The 24,357-nt window shown below is 44.2% G+C and overlaps 1 protein-coding gene across 5 annotated transcripts in view; it reads right to left on the bottom strand.

The window, feature by feature from the left end:
- Window positions 1-24,357, bottom strand: part of ETV6 (ETS variant transcription factor 6) — a 161,361-nt gene that overhangs the window by 118,824 nt on the left and 18,180 nt on the right. The window contains exon 1 of one of the 5 annotated variants that reach the window (XM_077825390.1): window positions 8,734-9,405. The exons of 2 other annotated variants lie outside the window; for them this stretch is intronic. In XM_077825390.1, the coding sequence (XP_077681516.1) occupies window positions 8,734-8,988 (255 nt within the window). In that variant the 5' untranslated portion in view covers window positions 8,989-9,405. Of the gene's footprint in view, window positions 1-4,132; window positions 4,546-8,733; window positions 9,406-24,357 lie in introns of those variants that run through there. 2 more of the 5 variants (XM_077825399.1, XM_077825424.1) reach the window with 2 other exon arrangements.

Genomic DNA, 24,357 nt, shown 5'->3' on the forward strand with positions numbered 1-24,357 from the left:
CTGAGGTTCTCACTATGTGCATGTTAGTTGGATTTCTTTTCTTTTCTTTTCTTTCTTTTAAAGCTGGCAACAAAGGCACATGAGTTCTCCGAGCATGAGTCCTGTTTGTACAGGACTCGCAAAACTGGTTGTGTGATTTTATGCTGCTTTCTTTCCACAGAGCCCTTCAAAATGCCAGAGTAACAGCAAGTAAATAAGAAATAAAGTTTAGTGATAGAGTTCCAAAGATCAGCAATGGGAATACATGACCAAAACCAACCAGAACCTTCCCAGCATTTTATTGCAAATATCATTCAAGGACAAGAAATCATTCAATATAATTATTTGCTTTAATTTATATTAATTATTTGCATCAAAGGAGCACCTAGAGGCCCCAGCCAAGACCAGGACTGCACTGGGCAAACACACAGCAAATGACATTCCCTGTCTCCAATTGCTTACATTCTAAATAGATACGGCAGGCAAAGGATAGGAGTGGAAACAGAGGCACAGAGAGAAAGTGACTTGCCCAAGGTCATACAGGTCAGTGGCAGAGCCATAAAACAGAATGTAGGTCTCCTGACTCTTAGGATGTGTCTACACTATGAGCTAGGGGTGTGATATTGTAGCATAGCCACAGTAGCATGGAAAGCAGCAGGAGACGCACAGGCAGGGCCGGTGCAAACCACTAGGCAAACTAGGCGGCCGCCTAGGGCACCAAGTGGTTGGGGATGGCCAAAAGTGCACTCTGGGGAGGCGGCGGAGCGGAGGTGAGCTGGGGCAGGGAGGTGTGGGGAGGGCCACCCGCAGCAAGTAACTGGGGAGGGGGACACGCAGGGGAACCACTCCCCGCCCCAGCTCACTTCCGCTCCGCCTTCTCCCCTCAGCACAAACACCTGATTGGCGCAGCAAGCCTGGGAGGCGGGAGAAGTGGAGCGGCGGCGGCATGCTCGGGGGAGGAGGCAGAGCAGAGGTGAGCTAGGGTGGGGAGCTGCCGCACGGCTCCCCGAGCCGAGGAGAGGGAGGGAAGGAAGGAGGGGCAGGAAGCTGCCTCACAGCTGCCTGGACCAAGGCCAGGGGGAGCTGCCAGACGGCTCCCCGGACCGAGGGGGGGGAAGCGGGGAGCTGCTGTAGGGGGGTTCCTCTGGGTGGGGGTTGGGAGTTCCGGTGCAAGGTGGAAGTTTCTCCTAGGGCGCAAAACATCCTTGCACCAGCCCTGCACACAGGGTAGCTGCCTTGAGTACTTACCCACAGGGTTGAGGCAGGTTTGTACTTGAGGTAGCTAACCCATGCCTTTGCTGCCACTGCTCATGGCTACACTGCTATTTTTAGTGCATTAGCTCAGATAAGGACTCACATGAGTATGTCTCCATGAGCAGGGAATCCCATCCCTAGCTTGTAGTGAAAACATAGTTCTAGTTCCCTCTGCACTAGGCTATGCTTCCTTCCCTATGCACACAGACATGAAATAACACGACTGAGACCATACTACTGTATCTGGATATGTCTGCATTGCTTCCAGCGCCAAAATAATGCCTAAACAGTTACATAGCTCTGCACAAACAATCACTGATCAGTCACAACTGCCCACACACAAACCTATTATTAGGACTCTGCGAAAAGTAGAGCTGGTCAAAACTTTTGCAGCCACATGCTTTTCCATTGGAAAATGCTGTTTTGTCAGAATGAAAAAACTTGGGGGGGGGAGGAGCAGGGGAGGGGTCAAAACAAAGCATTTCGATAATGTCCTACCATTCTGTTTCCATGTGTTTGGAATGGAACGTGATGCTTTTTTTATTTTTGAGAGAACGTTTGGTTTTGAAATTTATTTTATATTGTTTTAAAAAATCAAAAATCACAAGGGTGAAATTGATGCGAACTGTTTCAACTGAGCTGAAACAACATTTCTGAAAACATTTCATCTTGTGGGAAATTTCAGCTTTTTTTCTGAAGCAGACTGATCTTTTTCCCCCCACGACAATGGAATTTTGAATGGAATGGAAATTCTAGTTCCCAACTATCTCTAGTGAAAAAGTTTAAGGAAATGAATGCAATTAAATGTATCAAACTATCCACCCTGCTCATAAGGCAGTGGGTACCCACAATTTACTCAGGTGTTGTTATTTATGCTGGCATCAATTGCACACCTTCCCCTCGAATACTCAGGCCCATCCATCAGTACCTAGGTGGTAGGAGCATCCAAAATACCCACAGGCTATCACAGAGATGGCTCAGTGTTTCAGGGATTAGCCTATTAGGCTATGCAGAAACTGCCACAGTAAATGTTCATTTTCATCAGGTTGTATAACCGAGGATCAGATAAAACCCTGAGTAAATGGGCAAAGTACGAGCTTATAGCTGCTCCTCATGGGCCACTTTGAACTGACACACCTGCTTCTTTAGCAATAGTTTTCTTTCCCAAAGATTTGGACTTTACCTACCTCAGCAGGGCAGGGTAAAAATGTTTATATAGAGTCTGTCAGCTGGGAAGACCCCAAGGTGCTTTACAGGCTATGCTCCAGTCCTCACACACAACTGAACGATGGCAACCATAGACATGTGGTGAATATTGGGACTGCTCACAGTCATATAAACCCAAGGATAAGTATTTGCAGGACCGGAGCCTTGGATACACCAAACTGTGAACCTTTTACTCACACTGGTGAACAGTTATTCACTCAAGTAATCCCATTTGTGTTAGAATCATAGAATATCAGAGTTCGAAGGGACCTCAGGAGATCATCTAGTCCAACCCCCTGCTCAAAGCAGGACCAATCCCCAATTTTTTTTTGCCCCAGATCCCTAAATGGCCCCCTCAAGGATTGAACTCACAGCCCTAGGTTTAGCAGGCCAATGCTCAAACCACTGAGCTATCCCTCACCCCAAAGTGTTAATAATTTTATTAAGATGATGTTGAAGTAAAAAGAAAACGGTACAGAGTTTAAACATAGAAATTTCTGGTTATCAGGGAATAAGGTACAGATTATCAAGGGGTGCGAAATTCGGTTTAGGAACAGGTGGTAGTACTCACTAAGGTAAGTGCTCACCAGTGAGAATAAAGTAAGGCTGCTAACATCATATTTCAAAAATAAGGGACTGTGTTCTTAGCGCCCCCACCCCACCCTTTCTCCTGATATTATCATTTATTAATACATAATATAGCACCACCTATATTCGCCAGGGGTATTTTTGAAGCACTCAGCAACTCCCAGTCTTGTCGTACAGAGATGAAAAAATAAGGAATGTCCCTTGTAATAAGGGACTGTTGGCAACCCTAGAATAAAGGGTTCACAGTCTGGGCCTCTGTGAGTAATGGCTGAGCTTTAAGAGCATAATTTTCCTAACCAACTTACACAAACCTCTCCTCCCCATTGTGGATATTTAGAGCCTCTTCTGCACTAGTTTAATATGCAGACATTCCACTGATGGGAGTGGAGGTGCCTAGGAGAATATGCAATAAAAATTTGCAGTGTGGATCAGAGAGAATTACTTACACACACACACTCACTTAGAGATGGTGATATCTGTGATCGGTTGCACTCATCATATCATGCACCAATGACCACAGCTCCTCATCTGCCTGCTGCCTACTAATCCATCTCCACAATGGAACAGACTGCCTAGGGAGGTCATGGAAGCTCCTTCACTGGAGGTTTTCAAAAGGAGGCTGGATAGCCACCAGTCTTGGATGGTATAGACCCAAAAAATCCTGCTTCTTGGCAAGGGATTAGACTAGATGACCCTTGCGGTCCCTTCTAACCCTATGCTTCTATGATTTTAATGCTAGAAACCTTTGAGTGGCTTCCAACAGCTATCGTTTTTTGAAAGATTTCCTTTTATCCCCACTGCAATTTAGAATTTCCCTCCACAAAATTACACTGTTCTAAGGCCCAGGATGGGGTAAGTCCTTTTCCAGTGACTGGTCTAAGATCAGATACAATAGAACCTCAGAGTTATGAACACCTCAGGAACGGAGGTTGTTGGTAACTCTGAAATGCTTGTAACGCTGAACAAAACATTATGGTTGTTCTTTCAAAAGTTTACAGCTGAACATTGACTTAATACAGCTTTGAAACTTTACTATGCAGAAGAAAAATGCTGCTTTTAACCCATCTTAATTTAAACGAAACAAGCACAGAAACAGTTTCCTTACCTTAAACTTTTCCTTTATTTTTGATGGTGTACCACGATCCTGTACAGTATTGGTTTGTTTGGTTGGTTTCTTTTGGTCTTTTTTATCTCTGCTGCTGCCTGATTGTGTACTTCTGGTTCCAAATGAGGTGCGTGGTTGACCAGTCAGTTCATAACTCTGGTGTTCGTAACTCTGAGGTTCCACTGTATCTCACAATATAATCTATCTATCTATATGAGCATGCACACACACAGAGGGAGACATTATATACACAGATATATATAAAACAAATACATTGGTAATTTTAGTAAAAAGGACTGCCTGAAGCGTGGCCATCAGGAAGCCATGCTGAAAGGTATGTGAAAACCCCTCTTATGAGTTGCATTTTCTCAATTTAAGGGCATTTCTCTGTCAGTCAGTAACATGATAATTGCGGAACGCCACATCCGATCAATTCCAAGATTTCAGGGAATGTTCTAGGTATCAGTGGGCACAACCCATTGATCCCTAGAACGTTGATTTGGGTGAAAACTGCAAAAAAACAAAAGGGGGAACGATGGACACACAGAGCGCCTGGCATCCTGTTAGCAGAGCGAGCAGCTTCAACTCCTTTGTAACTGCTGGTTGGTGGCAGCCTTAACACATTCCATCATAACAATATCTGTCACTTTATCTCTGCCCATCTTCCCAATACTAAAAATGTTGACACCCTCTGTGTGTGTCTACCCTATGTCACCATAGCTTTGCCGACATAACCCCATAGTGTAGATGCAGCCTATGCCGACGGAAGGGGGTTTTTCTGTCAGTGTAGGAGCACCACCTCCCTGAGCAACAATAGTCAGGTCAATGGAAATATTCCTCCATCGATCAAGCTCTGTCTACACTGGGGATTAGTCGGCATAGCTACAGCGCTAAATTTTTAAGTGTAGGCCAGGCTCCTGAAACAGAAAGAAAAAGAAAGAAGGAGAATAAGGCTTGGTCTACACTGAAAAATTATATCAGCACAGCTACGTTGGGCAGAGGTATGAAAAATTTTGCACCCTGAGCGCTGCAGGTAGGTCGACTTAACCCCATTGTAGACACAGCGAGGTCAATGGAAGAATTCATCTAACTATCGCTTCTTGAGGGGATGGATTAACGACATCAATGGAAGAACGCTTTCCGTTGATGTAGGAACCATCTAGGCTATAGTGGCGTAGCTGCAGCACTTGTCATGTAGATATACCCTCAGCAGACAGAAGAGGGCTCCCCTCAATGTCACTAACATTCTTTGGGGTGGCGGTGGTCCTATATTGACAGAAAAACTCCTTCTGTCAGCATAGGCTGTGTCTATACTACAGGTTATGCCGACATAGCTATGTTGGTATAGTCTCCGTAGCGCAGGCATACTGCTAGGATGCTGGGGGCAGGGAGTAGGGAGGGGGAAATGGGGAACACAGAGCCCCAGGCATAGCCGGATAATGGAGGATCCTGGCAGAGGTGGGAAAGGCGGGCACAGAGAGCCCCTACCATAAGGGAGGTGGTGAGAGGCATTGCAGGGAGTTCCTGGCAGGATGGGAGGGTGGCACACAGGGAGTTTAGGAGGCCAAGTGGGGGAAGGAGGGAGAATGGAGGGACACAAGGAGCCCCTGGCATGTGCGATATACTAGGCCTCCACAAGCAACAAAGTGAGCAACCCTCTCGTTTTAACTTTAAAAAGCCTGTAAAACAACAGCCTTATCATTTATTCATTTATTTGCATTTGGTTCTCCTCGTGGGATCACAAAGCCTTAAGTGCAGCAGGAGGGCTTAAAAATGAACGAGGGTAAACTACAAACATCTGTGTCCTGGAGCATACATCTGTGGAGTGTCTACACTAACACAAACAGTCATGTTAGTTAAGTGGCAATCAATTAATTCAAGTTACTACAGGTCAGCTGCAAGTCCAAATATCCCATTGGATTCTACCAAATAAAGCCCACATTTTTCTGTTCATTGTTCTGGACATGTGGGGCACTACAAAATATGAGGAGGAACACGGACTTTTAAAGGATTTGATTCTATTTTTTTCAGCAAAATTAGTCACTCAAATGAAGGTAATCATAAGTCCAGGGTCTGGAGACTCTCTTTTCAGACAGTGGTTCCATTAATACCAGTTTCTTCTTAACTCATATTTAAACAAGGATTCCCCCAGTCCTTAAATCCATTGCCCAACCGTTATCATCCTTCTAACTGGTCCAAGGCACAGATTCTGCCACCCTTGCTAATTAGAAGTAGCCCTATTGAAACCACTCACCATGAGTAAGAAAGGCAAAATTCTTCCCTATTTGTGGGATGCATTGAGGCCTTTGTTAAGGGATCTCTATCCTTCCATCAAACTCGGAGGAGGAAATCTGACAATCTTGTATTTACTTTAGGGTTTGACTGGACTAGAGTTTGTGGTCCTGTATTCAATTTAATTAACTGATTGCCAATTAACTCAAATTAACTAACGTGACTGTTCACGGTAGTGTAGACACTCCACACAAACGTGTTCCAGGACACAAACAGTTGTAGTTTACCCTAGGGTTTAAATCTAGTGGATGGGGCTTCAGCCATAAAATAAACCACAAGCGTGTGCGTCTAAACCAAATGTTGGGGAATGTCTGGAGTAGCATTTATAACCATGTTAGTTAATTGACTATCAATTTACTCTGGTTAAAACAGGATCTCAAACTCCAGTCTAGTGAGACTCTTAGGGTAAATCTAAATTAGGACAAAAAAGCACTTTAAAAATATGATAGTTAATACAGTTTAGCTAACACATTTTAAAACCCTGGCATAGACAGGGCAAAGTGTATTTTAACACGTGCTAGCTGATCATGGTGAACATATTTTAAAATAAAAACCTGTTTTCCTACTCTAGAAATATACCCTCAGAGGGTCTGTCTACACTGCAGTTGGGAGCGTGCTCCCCAGCCTAGACAGACAGACGTACACTAGCTCTACTCGAGCTAGCGCACTGAAAATAGCAGTGTGGATGTTGCGGCCTGGGCAGCAGCGTGGGTTAGCCACCGGAGTATGGGACCCAAGGGGTCGGGGAAGTTTGTGCTTGAGTGGCTAGCCTGTGTCACAAAATGCACACTGCTATTTTTAGTGCACTAGCTCATGCAGAGCTAACGTGTCAGTCCATGCGGGCTGGGAGGTTCATTCCCAGCCGCCCTCGAGACATACCCAGTGTTCTTGAAGAACCTGACAGCTCACTTGCAATTCTAGCTACCTTATTAATGCAAATCAGATAATTAAAGAGGCAAGTACTCAGATTCCCACCCACCATTCAAGTCACAGCCACAGATGTACAGGGACAGCATGAAAACAAGATCTTTGTTTACTTAGGGCAGTGGTGCAAAACCAATGGCTGCACTGGCAACTTACAAGGGGCCAGAGTGCCAGGACTAATTTGCATATCTTTACATAAATTTGCATGTGTGACTTTACCGGGGGACACACACACCACTACTTTTATTTGCACTATTGGTGTATACAATGCTTTGCAAAAAGCACATAGAAAGGCAACAGAATACCTGAAGGCTGAGAACAGGCATCAGTGCTCACACGGACACTGCTTTTCTGATGTAACTTCTTGTTCTCCAGTTTAAGTCTGAGGTGGTCACCTCTCTGCTCTAGAGATGGGTCCCAACCAAAAAAGAGAGCTGAAGCCCCGGAAAAGTTCAGCTCCAGATACAAAGTTTGTGTCTGGCTCAGCCCTAGCTTGTTCAACTGTACAAATGAGTACCTCTAAAGACGCTTGTATAAAAAGCAGTCCCCTTATGTCCCTGAGTAGCTCCCACTCACCAAGCACATAGGGCCTGATCCAAAGCCCATTGAAGCCAATGGAAAACCTTACAGAAATTAATTCTTAGGTTGACTTTCATTGGTAGCAATTCAGTAAGTTTCCTTCACCCTTGTAGAGCCCTCAGTTCTAGCTGAACTTTAGCCTCTGTTTCTTCAGGTTTGGCTGAAAACAGGTCTGCGGACAACCTGAACATGGTTTGTCCCTTTGAAAGTGCTCAAACCGTAGACCAAGAGAGCCTTGAATACTCTTAATCTCTTCACCACAGGAACAACTACTCAGGACTTCTCTTCACAGAGAGCTGCTGTTGAAATGTGCGTGATGTCCCATGCAGTGGGTTAAGATTTCAGGTGGAGAATGAGCAGTGGAAGCAGATGGACTCTTAAGAGGCAGAAATCCTGTTTGCATGCAAACACCTCCCGTAATTAAAAAATGAGGGAAGAGAAGTCTAGAAAACATTATGCCTGTGCACAATTCTCTCTATTAAAAAATGCTTCCCATAGTATCCCAGGAAGCACTAGAACAGAGGTCAGCAACCTTTCTGAAGTGGTGTGCTGAGTCTTCATTTATTCACTTTAATTTAAGGTTTTGCGTGTCAGTAATACATTTTAACGTTTTTTAGAAGGTCTCTCTCTATAAGTCTATATATTAGATAATTAAACTATTGTCATATGTAAAGTAAACAAGGTTTTCAAAATGTTTAAGAAGCTTCATTTAAAATTAAATTAAAATGCTGATCTTACGCCACCGGCCCGCTCAGCCCGCTGCCGGTCTGGGATCCCGGCCCTGCCCACGTACAGTGGGTACCTACCTTCTCCCTGGTTCTAGCCCATTCTCTTCCTCTCTCTCTGCACTGAGCTGAGGGTGGGAGTGCGCTAAGCACAGGGCTGGGGGTGAAGGAGCAGGCTGGGGGTTGGGGTGCAGGGTCTGGCAAGGAGCTAGAATGAGGGAGGGGGCTCAGGGTTGGGGCAGGAGGTTTGGGTGTGGAGTGCTTACCTGGGCAGCTCCTATTTGGTGGGAGGGGTGCAGATAGGAATGTGGGGTGGGGGGGTGCAGGAGCTCCCATTTGGTGCTCAGGGTGGGGGTGAGAATGTGGGGGGTGCAAGAGTCAGGGCATGGGGTGTGGGGGGCTGGGTATGTGTGTGGGGTGCTAGGGTCAGGGCATGGGGTGTGGGGGGTGCTGGAGTCAAGGCTGGGGTCATGGCAGGGTGCAGGGGTCAGGGCAGAGGGCTGGGGGTGTGTGACAGAGGTACAGGAGTCAGGGCATGGGGTGTGGGGGGGCTGGGTATGTGTGGGGAGTGCTGGAGTCAAGGCTGGGGTTGTGGAGGGGTGCAGGGATCAGGGCAGAGGGCTGGGTGTGTGTGAGGGGGGTGCAGGGGTCAGGGCAGAGGGCTGGGGGTGTGGGCTAGGGTCATGGGGGTGGTCCCAGCCCCCTGCCCAGAGCAGCTCACGGCAAAGGGCTGGAGGGGATATGCCCTGATTCCACCTCCTTCCCCAAGGCCCCGTCCCCACCTCTTCTCCACCCGCGCTGCGGCTCTGCTTCTCCCTTCTCCCCGTCCCGCCCAAGGGCCATCAGCTGATGGGAGGCAGGGAGGGAGGGGGGAGGGGCAGGAACCCAGCATGCTGGGGGAAGAGGTGGGGGAGGGGGGAGCTCGCGGGAGTGGGGGCGGAGAAGAGCGGGCCAGGGCGGGCAGGATTTTTAATAGCACGTTGCTGCCTGTCAGGGTCCTGGCCTGGGTTCGGCAGCGGGCTGAGTGGGGCTGGTGGCCGGGACCCAGCAGGCAGCAGCGTGCCATTAAAAATCGGCTCGCATGCCGTCTTTGGCACGCATGCCATAGGTTGCCAACCCCTGCACTAGAAGGTCTTTAGAAGAAATATTGCTAAGTATTTCTTTTAAAGCAGTGACCGCTGCTTCAGTATCACTCCACAAACATCTGGGTCATAGAGCCCTTAATGAATTTTCAGACAGATGGCAGCTGCAGAATGGGGCAAAACCATGGCACAAGAGAAGGGCTCAGGGCAGGCCTATTGTTAGATGGTGAGTTGTAGCTAGCTCCCTTCAGAGTGAGTTGGAAGAGAGAGAAAGAGAATGAGCCTGTCTCGAGTGTGGTTCTTCCACAAACGCCCATGCTCATTAGTCAATCCTATCTCGATTCCTGTGCAATGTCTTTCCTAGCGAAACATGAAATCAGCAGGAAACAGAGGTGGTTTATGGACTGCTTGTTGCTGAGAGCAGCCTGCTCATTCTAAACGGCAGTTAAATTCAGTATAAAATAAAGGAGCTGAAGCAAGAAGCAACTTGCACTCTCAGAACAACACATCCTTTGCTCCCAATTCTCTCTCCCCTTTTGCACAGCAGAATTACTTTCCTACTAGTGGGATGAAAATTTACCTGAACAGATGTTGCAGGGTTCAGGATAGAGGGTGAATTAACATTAGAAGTCAGAGCACATGTGTAATAGCTGCAGAGATGGGGGAGCCTGGTTTTGAATGGCGGACCTCCTGGCCTCAAAGCAGTAACTTCGCTCAATTGAGCTAAGAAAATAGTTGCCACAGGTCAGCTTGAATGATGCTGGGATCAGAAGATACATCAAGGCAATGAATTATCTGCTGATTAAAGTTGCCCTGGGATAATTTCAATTACCTCCAGTTCTAGAAACCCAGTCTGCTTTTACAGAATCAGGCGCTTTCAGCTCTATAAACCAGGAGCCTGTACTCCTGTAAACCATGTGCAGAACTTGGGGGCCTTGCTGATGCAATGAGTTAGCACATTGGCCTCCCAATTCTGGAGACCTGGGCCCGGGCCACAAGAAAAGTATTTCCTCCTAATCCTCACTTATCCACACACAAAAGACACTGTGCAGTTTGACACAATGCAGCATAACCGGCAGTCTCTGTCCTACAGAAGCCAAGCGACTGGAAGAACAGGATGTGCTGCAGGTCAGGATTGCAGTGTATTGTGCCGCCCTGGTAAAGCTAACTGGCAGCTGCAGGTCATTGACAGAGCTGTGAAGGGGGAAGCTTGGGCCACAGTTGCTCTCATTATGCCTGAGGTGTTTTTAGCCAGTACTACCAGCCTCCCACTTTCATTTTTTCACAAAGATAATTGAAATTAGAGCTTAGTGCAAAACATCCCTTTTAGCCCAGTTAAGATTATGGCACGTTTGGACAGATTTTAAGCACAAATGCAGCCAGTCACAAAATACCTCTCTCTTATGCAGCACATTTCATCCGTAGATCGCAAAGCATTTTGAATACGGTGAGTATCATTATCCTCATTTTAAAAATGGAGAAACGGAGGCACAGAGCGGTAAAGTGACTTGCCCAAAGTCACCCAGCAGGCGGGTGGCAGAACTGGGGGGAAAAACATGTCCCAGACCAGCGCTCTGTGCACTAAGTCACACTGTTCTGAAGAAATGACAGGGTATGTCGTGCTCACTTAAAATGACACACCTAAGTAGTCAATATATTTGTTTGGTTCCTGATACTTCCGCTGCTATCAGTGGACACAGCAAGCTGAGCTTCCTGCAAGATTTCAGGAAAAAATTAGGCAGAGGCAAACCATAAAAAGGCTTCAACATTTGAAAAACAAGGCTGGACATACAGGCTGCAAAAATCGGATCCCTAGTTCATCACCAGTGCAGCTCTGCAGGTGGAAGCTATAGCGTCAACATGCATCAGGCATTTTTTGTTCCATTGTCACTTAACTTTATTCGGAGGATTTCAGGTTGAGGCCATGACAAAACTAGCTCTGTGGAAGTCCCAGTTCCCCAAAGTTTGGGATTGTTGGGATCCAGATAGTGGTCTGGGCCCCTCTATGCTGGTAAAGCAAATCACATTACAGGTAGGGCCAGGATCTTTAAAGCCTCATCTACACTGGCAAAAATGGGACCTGCAATTTACTGATGTAGCAGGTTCACTGAAAGAACCAAAGGTAGAAGCTGTGATGTAGACATAGCTCAGGCATTTCTATCACCATGTCATTTAACCCTGCTCAGAGTGATTTTGGTTCAGGTTTTGATAAAGCTGTGTTAGAATATGGCTTACTTGGCAAGTGAGTTTGACCCGTTCACATTTAAACACTATTTTGAAACCTATGTCTATGAGGCCTAATTTAAAATATATTAAAGGCACCACCACCATTTAGTTCTTTTGAGCCAAATCCTTAACAAGACAGTAGGAATGAACAGGAAGTTTTCAAGCTGGTGGAAGGTTAACAATAGGGTTTCCCAAGGAACCATACTGGACCCAGTGTCATTTAATATATTTAATCTGGAAATGAGGGTGAACAGTGAGAGGGGGAAATCTGCAGAGGACACAGTATTTAAGGTTAGTCAGGAATAAAGAATGTAGAGAACTCCAGAGGCACCTAGCCAGATTAATGGCACTTGAAAGAGAAGCATGATGGCAGATGAACTACAACATTGACAAAAGCTAGGCACTGTACTTCGGAAGGAGTAACCTGAACTAATGTTACACAGTGCTGGACTCTAAATTAGCTATAAGCCCGCTGGAAAATGACCTGAACATCATTGTAGACAACCCAATGAAAACCGGCAAGACTGTGTTTAGTTCTGGTCACCCTAACTACAAAAAAGAAATAGCAGATCTAGTAGGGTCCAGAGATGGGTGAAGGAAACAAACAGAGACTTCTGTATGAGTAGAGGCAGGAAAAAAAAATGGGACTGTCTAGTTCTGAAGAAAAGAACAGGAGATGTGATAGAGATATAGAAAATAATGAATGGTTTAGAGATGGTAAATCTGTCCCTCCTAATTACCTACTTGTATAATGCAAGAGCAAAGGGATAGTTCTTGAAAGGCAAATTTAAAACTGATATGGAAATTCTCTCTTTTTCCATTTAAATACAACACCTAACTAATCTGTGGAACTCACTGCTGTAAGAAATTCTTTGTTTGAAAAAAGTTTTAACAAAATCACTTAGCAAATTCAGCACTCGTGTGAGTGCATGAACTATAGGAAAGGGGACTAACTAAGCTCTAATATCGCTTTGTTTAACATTTCTGAAACAGATTCCTTTAATGGTATCTCATTTTTAGATGGATGAACTAGTTCTTTTTTTAACTTGGCTTTAACAACTTGTGAAATGTTTGGATGCAACTATTTCTTTATTTTTTTGAGAATAAATTTATAATCACATTAATTGGAAAAATTAGAAGCCGTTTCCGTGAAAATCACCACTTTTCCAAAGTTTGAACTCACAACTTTTGAAATTTGAAAGAGTAACTTTCATCACCAAACTAGAGTTTTAGGTTACAGCTGTTAAGAGTTTATAGGAGTTACAGCAACTATAGAAAGACTCCCCTGAATGCAGCAGAAACAGTGAAAGTTACAAGTATAAAATGTAATGAACAAAATGAATACAAGGCTTCAGGATGGGATTTTCAAAGGAGCCTAAGGGAGTTAGGTGCACGACTCCCATTGAATTTCAGGGAAGTCTGAAAATCACAGCCTCAGAGTTCACTCAAAGCCTGTTCATAGGACATAGAACATAAGAACATAAGAATGGCCATACTGGGTCAGACCAAAGGTCCATCCAGCCCAGTATCCTGTCTTCTGACAGTGGCCAATGCCAGGTGCCCCAAAGGGAATGAACAGGTAATCATCAAGTGAACCTTTCCCTGTCTCTCATTCCCGGCTTCTGACAAACAGAGGCTAGGGACACCATCCCTGCCCATCCTGGCTAATAGACAGTGATGGACCTATCCTCCGTGAATTTATCTAGTTCTTATTTGAACCCTGTTATAGACTTGGCCTTCACAACATCCTCTGGCAAAGAGTTCCACGGGTTGACTGTGCGTTGTGTGTAGAAATACTTCCTTTTGTTTGTTTTAACCCTGTTGCCTATTAATTTCATGTGGTGGCCCCTAGTCCTTATGAGAAGGAATAAATAACACTTCCTTATTTACTTTCTCCACCCCAGTCATAATTTTATAAACCTCTATATTATCCCCCCCTTGGCAGTCTCTTTTCCAAACTGAAAAGTCACAGTCTTATTAATCCTACAGCAGCCATTACATACCCCTAATCATTTTTGTTGCCCTATGAACATGCAAAATTTCATGACAATTAGACTTAATTGACTGTGTTTTGCTGCTTCTGTGACAGTGTGAGGAGATGGTGCTAATCAAAGCCTTTCCTGTAGCTGCCTTATAAATGTTTCCATATACAGGGCAGCTATTAAAATGTGAGAGTGGGAAGGTCTGCCCAAGGATCACAGAAACATTTCTAGTGCTTAGAATTGGCTGGGCTGTATCCCAAAATCCCCCCATCAAATTCATCCCTTAAAAGAGAGCAGCACTTGCATTCTTGCTCACTTGGAGCCCCATTCCTGCAATCGGATCCATGGGAGTGGATCCCTGAACACCTGCAGTCCCACTGAAGTCAGCAAGGGTCTGTACAGGCACAGTACCTACACAGATCTGACTGGAGGATCAGGGTCTTGGCTTGAGACCATACGATGGGCTTGGCTACACTGGAGTTTTTAGTGCTGTGGGTAGCTACAATGATGTAGCTGCACTGCGGTAAAACCCTAGAGCAGGCAAGCTGCACTGATGGAAAAAGTGACTTGAATATTGCTATTTATCCTGGTTTGAAAAAGGAGTCATTTGACTCAATATAGGCAATATGGAACAGATCCCAGGGCCCATTAAGATCAGTGGAAGTCTTCCCATTGTCTTCAGTGGGCTTTGGCTCAGGCCTATATAGAGTATGTTGCTTAAATCACATGTATATTTTGTTAAACTCCTTTTTATAGAAAATCACTTGAGTACACACATGAGTAACCCTCTCAAACTCAGTGGGACAATTCTTGTACATGTGTGTTTGCAGTACTGGGTCCTTGGGGGGTCTAACTTTGCAGGAGCAGAAAGGGTAATGTATTGCCTCTTAGCTTTTCTTTGCAGGTGAACCCCATAGCTAAGGTTGTAAAGCGTGTTCAATCACATTGGATTCCCTGTTTCCCCAGTTTTCAAGATAACATGAACCTTGTGACGGACACTGAGGAGAGCTGGGTGATTCAAGATCCACTCACAACTTTCCCAACAAATTCATCTTTCAAATGAAGTATCTGATACTTGGTCTTTTTTGTTGTAAGCAAAACACGCTTTACAATTTTTTATTTACACAAAGGTACGTAGGGAGGGAAGGGAAAAGCCAACTCTTTCCATTTAAAATTTCTGACTAGATCTAGATATCAAAGCTCCAAGTCTGGGAGCGTTCATATCAGGGACTTCTGTTTAAGCTCATCTCTGGTCAAAAGGACATATAACCAGAGCTTTTGCATGATTTCAACCCCAAACTGTAAGAAACTCAAGCCTTGATAGGTCAAAGCTTAGCACAAGTTTGACAGCAGGTGCACAAAACTCAGCAGAACTTTAGATGGACCAGGCCTGAGGCGTAGCAAAACCTAACACCATGTGTGTTTTGCAAGATCCTGATGATTTGGTTATGAAAGTTCAGCTGAGCTTTGATACAAACCATGTGTACTGCAACTACCTGGGTACGACAGGGTGAATTAAAAACAAACTTTCAGTCTCAAACTTGAGTCACCCTGTTTCCACTCAACTTGCATCACAAATGTCTTGTTACTTAAGGAATCATAGAATCGTAGGACAAGAAGGGACCTCAAGAGGTCATCTAGTCCGGTCCCCAGAACTCATGGCAGGACTAAGTATTATCAAGACCATCCCTGACATGCATTTCTTTTCCTTTCTTCAGCGATGCTCTGTTATGTGCTGAACTAGACCTCTTGATGCACTTCAAGGGTGAGCAATCCTTTCTGGATGCTACATTTCCATCAGCCCACCCCCAAAATCAAAGTAGTTCCCTCAGAACATGGGAAATTCCATATTCCTTTATTTTAATTATTTTGGGCATCTGCTAAAGACTACAAAGAAGGGGGGGGAAGCTTATTATTTTACTTGCTAATTATTAAACACTTTTTATTCATCAAGTTAAAAAGGAAGCTCAATGTTAGCTTGATGCTTTCCAATTTGATGGCATCTCCACAAATCCTGATGGCCGTGGGTAGGTTCTGGTCTCTTTTCTGATCTTTCAGCCACCTACCTCCTTTCTCTTCACTTTTCTTTTCTCACATGCCTCTTCACCTCTTTCTAAACTACCCCAACCCCCGAAACCAAATGATCCTATTTAACAAATAAATACAAAATAATTTCATATTATTGCTAATACTCTGCACTTACAGTACATGGAGCATTACATCTTAGGATTGATAAATACTTTACAGATATAAATTAATTAAAGCCTCCCAGCATTCCCATGAGTATATGAGTATTTTATCCCCTCTTTGATACAAGAAGAAACTGAGGCACAGAAAGTGCAACCACCTCTCCAGATAAGAAGTCTGGGGCAGAGTTGGTCATAAATGTCAGTAGTTCTATCTCACAGACCCCTGCTTCAACTATGATGCATTACTCCCTAATGTTAGAAAAGAAATCTTTTTTTAAAAAAATAAACCTTAAATCCATACACAAGAGCAAATCACTTTTTCTTCCTTAAGAGACCAATCCTGCTCCTACTGAAACCAGTACCAAAATTCCCACTGATTACAATGCGAGCAGGATTGAGTCCTAATTCTGAGAATGACTTTGCTGCTCACAAAATCCTGGGTTAATCGAGTAGGGAAAGAAAAGAAAATCCTCTAGGCATCTGAGCCTGAAATTCATTCTCTCACAAGTAGTCTCATCTGACTAAGTCCCCATGCAAGCGTACCCTCTGGACTTGTTCCTATTTAAGTCAATGGCAAACTTCCCATTAACTTTTATGATGCAGGATCAGGACCATTGTATGGATCCTAAAAATCTGGTGGTGGTGGAGGAAAGGGAAAGAATCTATCTTGCAGCATAAATTACATGAACTCAAGTAGAAAATGGAGTTGTAACTCTCTCCCCACTCTATCCTAATCCCACAAACAGCCCATGACTTGAAATCTCTGGAGGGGATCATTTTGTTGGCACAGCCCATTGGTACCAATACAAAAGCTAGGCTGGCTGACAAACATTTGGATTCATTAAAGCTGCTTCCCTCTGCTGACCTAAGCCTGCCTCTTAGTATAATCGTGAAAAATGTTATGCCAGAGTAATTGCAAATATTGAGGCTCTCTTTTGAAGAGAGGCAGGAAAATGTATTGAAATAATGGTCAGTTTAAAAAAAAACAAAGGTGCTTTAAATATTCCTGGCATGATTAATGGGGGCTTTTTGTGTAGCTGCGGTAGAGTTTTTAGTTGGTGAATGTCAGTGAGTGTCTCTCCTTTTGTCTCTTTCAACATATCTACTCAGAGCTCCAGGATTTAAATTTCAACATAGCTCAACATGGAATCCGACAGTCCTGTCAACTTGGGGAGGAAGGGGGGATTGTTTTCCTCCCCTCCATCTCATGTATCATTAACAGTAGTACAGGTTCTGTAGGCCAAATTCTGTCCTCGTTTACACCTCTGCAACCCCATTGTTTTCCAATTCCTTCCTCAGTGACACCTGTGTAATCATCTTATAGGTTTGCCTAGGTGTAGCTGGCCCTGTGATCGGAATTTAGCAAACATTTCTGGCAATGCTACTCAGCCAGGAATAGGGATGCCAATGGGGCTACTCACCAACTTAACAGGTTTCAGAGTAGCAGACCTGTTAGTCTGTATTTGCAAAAAGAAAAGGAGGACTTGTGGCACCTTAGAGACAAACCAATTTATTTGAGCATAAGCTTTCGTGAGCTACTTAAGTGCTTGGCTCTGAGAGACCAGGGCTGCTAATGACTAGAACTTGGTCTTGGATCTGGCCTCGTCTGAAGAGCTAGGCCTTGTTACTGCTGAGTGGGCAGCTTCCCTCAATGTAGCAGCTGTATGGCTCATCAGCTTCTCTTCTTATCCTCCCCACGCAGCTGGGCAGGCCACGCAGCAGTCAGGGCATCTCCCAGATAATCACTAGGAGGAGAAAACAGCTGCTATTTGGCCCCAGCCAAATAATCTCCCTTTGATCTTGCCATGTGGGGGGATAGTTGAAGGAAGTATCTCTCTTCCACCCATTGGGGGAGCAACTGGGGAGAAAAAAGGAGGGATTGACTATTAGGCTTTTTCAAGCCCCATAATCTTTAGCTACAGATTGTGGGAGGAACTGTGGGATCATAAATGTAATGCTAAATTCAGCTAAATTAAGTCTCATGCTTCAAGACCTATGCAAGTTGCTACCAGTGACTAGGAGGGAATTCCCTGTCCCACATACACCACTCCACAACTGACCAGGTGTTTTATGGCAGGGGATTTCACCTTCCTCTTAAGTATCTGATATGGCACAGAGCTGGAGGTAAGATCCAGCAGCTGATGGAGCCCCGATCTGATCTGGCATGGCAAACCCTACATGCCACACGTTTTCAGTGGGATAGTCCAGGGGAGCAGTGCCTCATGAATGACATTTGAAGGGAGCCATCCCCACACCTTTCTGAATTCACCAGACGATATTATTTTAGTCTCTCTCCTCTGCACTTCCACACTTTCAGGAAGCCCTCCTACCCTCATTTTCTAATCTGCAATCTCTCCCCACCCCTTCACACACACAAGAGTCCCCTGCAATTCTGCTTCAAACCACATGTAGCCAGAAATTGTGATAGAATCATTGCATCTGATGAAGTGGGTTATAGCCCATGAAAGCTTATGCCCAAATAAATTTGTTAGTCTCTAAGGTGCTGCAAGTACTCCTCGTTCTTTTTGCCGATACAGGCTACCACTCTGAAACCTGTCACCACTTGGAAAGTGTCCCTACATTCCACACCAATGTGTCAAGATCGACTGTCTCAACCTAGAAAACAGGGAGCAGAGAATGGGGGCACAAGACTGAATTTGGATGGGGTGCTAAAGTTCACAGCTGCTGTACATTGACAGAGCTGAGTGAAGCTCCAGTACGGATACAGCAAAAGCTGTTATAGAACATATTTAAGGGGCATTGGCAAAGCTGTGTGGGGCCACAGGGCCAATTTAAGGTGGGTACTGGAATCCTAATTGAAGATTTTCACACTTTGATATGTGTTTTCTTACTAAAAATCATTTCTTCCTTTCAGATGTTTGGATAACTACAAAGTTCTAAAAGTGATTGTTTTAAAATGCATATTTATGAAATTAACTCTAAGTCACATTTTCAGTTTAGATGTTTCTTTTTATATTAAAACAAAAACAAAACAAATCTGCAGTGGTGTCTCCGTTTCCTGCTAAGGCTAATGTAAAGTACTCTACAACCTCAGATAACCAAAACTCACACACCGGAATCCACTCTCAGGTACAACAACCGGAGCCCAATTCTCTACTGTGTTACACCTTGGGTATTTAGTCACACCTGGGCAAAATGGGTGTAAAATGATACCATTCTGATCTCACTATTTTACATCCACTTTATACAAGCATAAATGACTACACAAGGTACAAGGCAGTAGAGAATCAGTGACCAAAGAAAAAGGTACAAGAGAATTGTAAACAAATGGGAAAAATATGTTTAAGATCAAGTTTAGATATTTACTCCATGATGTCCCATGCTGTCTGAAGGTATGTCTAGCTGGGGGTGTAGTTCCCAGCTAGAGGAGATATACCCATGCTACCCACAGTCCCAAATATTGCCCACAGTGACCTGAGTAGCCAAATATTTCTGCTGAAATCCTGACACCTAAATTATCATCATTAGGATTCAGAGTCAACATATTGTGGAAACACTTCACGCCTCTCCGAGCTTTTGCTTCAGTGGCTGGCTCAAGAAGACATAAGTTCATGTATGGAAGGGTATTTTCGCAACTATAAAGACTATGAACTTACTTTTCATTTTAATGGAAGCTTAAAATCTGCAGAATCTCTGACTTGCTCAATGTGACGCTCAAGGCTGATGTGTGTGTGTTGTAATTCTAATTTAATAATTCCTCCCTGCTGATAGGACAGCATGTCATGCTATCATCATTGCTCCCTGGCTGAAATATGAGAAATTATCTTTTTATTCTTAAGTTACTTCTCTCTGAAGTTAAAATTGAAAGTAACTTCTGCATGCAAGGAAGGAGAGGAGCCATTTTCAAGACTCAGTCATTGAGCAAAGATGATGAGATAATAGTGTTTCTGGGACTGATCCAAAGCCCATTGTAGCCAATGGAAAGGCTCCCATTGTCTTCAGCAGGCCTCGGCTGACGCTTTTTATGATAGTTTGGCAGGTGATAACTGAGTAATGGAAAGTAACTATTGCCCAGTGTTAGTGCCTGTCTGTAGAGCTTGTTGGGAAGGAGAATTTTTGCCCCATGGGAAATTTTGGCATTTCAGAATGAATTTCTGATCCTAGAGTTGAAATATCCAAAATGTCATGGACTGAAAAACTCCAAAAAGTTCTGAATCTGAAGTGTCAAGAACAAAAAAGTGTGGACACTTTTAATCAAAATGAAGTGACTCAACTTTTTGAAATGGCATTTTCAATTTTGATTTTCTCAATTGGGGAAAGCCAAAAAATGAAATTGAAATGAACATTTCCCCACAGAAAATAGTAATTTTGACAAAACCACATTTTGTGACAAGAAAATTTTGCCCACCACAAATGCTGACCGGCCCTCCCCATATCAAATACGATAAGAAGAGGTAACATTTCATAGGTGAAGCAGTGCTTAATAAGGAGTGACAGCAGACTCCTCTTATGACTTCTGATAGTCTCTTCTGGCCTTAACGTCTATTTAGCTATGAAATGACCTTGGCAGACAGATGATGAACGCCTCTGGGTTCTCAGTTCTTGATCCCCAACCCCCACCCTAGTTAACTGCCTCTGTTTCATGTCCAGCAGTAATGCAAGTGACTGCCTGAGACTTTGTACGGATGATGCAACTCCTAAGCCCAGCTATTCTCTCTGTCTCACAGTCAGTCTGATGTAAGACAGAAGTAACTTGTTGACCAATCCTGCCCTCAGATAACAGAATAGCAATTAGCTACTTGATCCCACCCTTTCTGCAGCAGGAATAGAGGGAAGAGGTGTCTTGCTGTCTGGCTACCTGTCCACTCCCCACTGCAAACCCTTGCTCAGGTAACTTGGGGCCCACAGATTGCAAGTTGAGTCTGTTCTCTCTGGTACTGTGTGCAGTGTTGTTGGGAGACATTCTGCAGATTTTAAACTTTCATTAAAATGAAGATTAAATTCATAGTCTTTATAGTTGTGAAAATACCCTTCCATACATGATTAACATGATAATGTCTTCTTGAGTCAGCCACTAAAACAATAGCTGGGAAAGGTGTGAATGTGTTGACTCTGAAGCCTAATGATGGTAATTTAAGTGTCAGCATTTCAGCAGAAATATCTGGCTACTCAGGATTGTAGGCAATATTTGGGATTGTGGGTGCAATTTAGTTAGAGTATTACATCCTATTCTGCACCTCGCCAACACATCTGACCCCTTTTCGGACCTTATGTTTCATAGCCACAAGGAGACGCCCCAGTGGTGCGTGTATCCCATGACAAATATTCTTCTACGATTAACTATAAAGGGCATGATCAAGGGGTATCATTAGAAAGAGAAAGCAAACCTAAGTACATCAGTTTATCAGCTCATCCTGGTACAACTTCATCCTGACATACAAGGAGTCAAATGTACACATTTTCCATGCAACAAGAAAATAACGCTATCCATTTCCTTCTGCTTATTGAACTAACCTGAGCTCTCACTGGTGCTTCTGAGAAGCTTGGCAATTATTGGCCCAGAGAGAAGAAGGGAGAAATGGTTTCCTTGCGAACACCGACCCAGCCAGCCCCCTCTCCTTCAGAGCATCAACTACGAATGATCAGTGATCACTTTTCCTGAGGCATTAGAACTCCTACCCTGCCTAAGCTCAAGGAGCAGTCCTTGTAGGGAAAAGGGAAGGGAATCTTCAAGAGCAAGATTGGATCTGATTTCAGGGACTGTAAATCAGCTCAAAGTCTAATTCTATGTGTAATAACTTTGCACTTTCGAGAACCCCAAACCACTTTATCAGCAGTAATTAGCTTCACAACTCACCTATGAAGTAGGAAATAAGAATACACTGTGTTACAGAGAGGTAAACTGAGGCAGAGAGTGGTGAAGAGACATTAGGGTAAGTCTAATGTCACATCATGGCAAGTGAGCCCAGGAGCCAAGAGTAGGCCCCTAGAGTCTTGACTTCCAGGTCCCCTGCTCAAATCATAATACCACACCCCCTTCCTACCCTGAATTAGTCCTTGAGCAGCATTCTCCTGACTTCTCTCACACACAGACCTTCACCATTGCTACTGGGGGTCTGGCAGAACACAGTGCTGCAATAAAGAAGGATCCCACTTGTGAGCCCCTGCAAACTAGCTTGGCAACAGTGTGGGTCACTTTCTGCTTCTGTTTTGCTCCCACAAATAAACAGGGAGAGAGTCTAGTATTGAACCTGGTGCAAGCCAGGAATAACAGGGCCTTTTGCTCTCAAAAGAGAGGGAAGGAAATAGGAGAAGAGTTACAGGCAAATGGAAAGCGAGGCACTTAATTAACCAAGAGAGAAACGGAGCAGCCTTAGTATAAAAAGATTTCCATCTGGAAAAGTATATGGACTTCAGGGTCCCTAATGATCCCCAAACTTGTATAATTGGCAAACAATGCACAACAGTAGGACTCAAGGTCAAGAAATGGAGGGAAGGAAGTTAATGACCCAGCCATGCAAGTAGTCTACTACTTACTGCATACTGGGATCTGTGCATTGTCTCTTCCCCTGGGGCAGCTGCTATACAAACCTGCCAGCAATGGGAAATCAAAAAGGCTGAAATTATCCTTTCAGCTGACACCCACATGCCTATTAAAAATAAGTATTTTCCATGAATGGTCCAAAACACTCCCAACTTACAATCACGTTTCTATAGAACACTGTCACTTCCGAATTTCAATTCTACTTGAAAAAAAAAGACAAGAAAAGACATAATATAGAGCAGGGGAGACGGGGGGGTGGGGGGGGGGGGAGAGGTTGTTTTTTAAGCCAGGACTTTAGTTGAGCTCCTACTTTGTGGCTCAGATAAGAAGAGGACCCTGCATCCTTTTGGGATTCAGTGTGTACTAGTGATTGTAGTGCCTTCCAAAAGCCTGAGTGTCAGATCAAAAGCCTGAAATTAGACAGGTGTTCATGCTACAGGCTAGCATGTTAGAGGGTGGTGAATGAACGACATTCTACAGTACCTGAGAGACAATATGTGATCATGTAGCTGCAGAGTGTGGTGTTATGCATACACAAGGGGTCAGAGATGAATCTGTGCGTGAAAACTTATGTCCTCTCTGCTGCATGCTTAACTGAGCAAACTTCATGCACTCTGTTTTTATGGAATATTAAAGATAATTTGCTTTAGCAACGAGAAACATCATGCTCCTGAGTCGTATGCATCTCTCAAGAATTTTCTTGCATTTTTGTAACCATGTTTTGACAGTGGGTGTAGTGTCTCAGTTTTCTAACTCGGACTTTGGAACAGCCAAAAAAGAGCCTGTCCTCTGAGGATCTATCCAGTTTTAAAACTGAACCTAGTGGCAGGATGGAGGTGTAACTCCCACCTCAAGTAGGTGTACCCATGCTAGCTATGATTGAGTTAGCATGCTACAAATAGCAGCATGGTTGCAGCAGTGGGACGGACGAGCTGCCTGAGTACATCTCTAGAACTTCTGACACCACCACTTGCAGCACAGATGTCCCCTCAGACAAGACCGTGATGCAAACGTGCTGATTGCTGCCAGTTGTGTGCGTAGCTTTTCTAGACATATGCCCACAAAGAGCCAGATTGAGGAAACTCACTTATGTAGGACAAACAGAAATCAGGTGCCAATAATTTGTGGCCTCTGCCGTTAGCCTAGGCTATATCTAGGTTAAAAAAAAAATGACACACCGTATCAGTCCCTTAAATATTCTGGGAGGGAAGGCTGTGAGTATAGCTTGTTTTCCATTTCAGCAAGCAGCAGCGTTGCTTAGATGATTTGGGTCCTATCCTGCATGGCGCTGAGTGCCATGCAGGATAGGAGTGTTCAGTTTCCCCTGAAACCAACAGGTAGTAGAAGATACATGATCTCTTGTAGGATATGGCTCTTGGGTACTACTTGAGCAACCCAGCTAGTAACTTGGCAGAACCAAATGCTGCCTATTTGCAGCTCAGTGTTAAGCCATATGGTTCAAGCTGGTAGGTTTGACTTGGCACATTCTATTGCTCAGATCATTGATAGGTGTATCTCGTCCTCTTACTATGCTTTCTGATGCTTAATTAGTAGTGTATTTCCATGCAGGCTCCATTTCAACCCATTAATGGAAGACACTCACTCACCACGAGTCTGAGTTTCCACATTACTGGATTGCTACACCGCTGTATTAGATGCATTGAACGGTTTGGCAAAGGGTGTACCTACACATACATACACACACTCTCTCTTGCGGCTTT

This window comes from Eretmochelys imbricata, chromosome 1 (assembly GCF_965152235.1).
Source record: "Eretmochelys imbricata isolate rEreImb1 chromosome 1, rEreImb1.hap1, whole genome shotgun sequence".
In the NCBI taxonomy this organism is placed as follows: domain Eukaryota; kingdom Metazoa; phylum Chordata; order Testudines; family Cheloniidae; genus Eretmochelys; species Eretmochelys imbricata.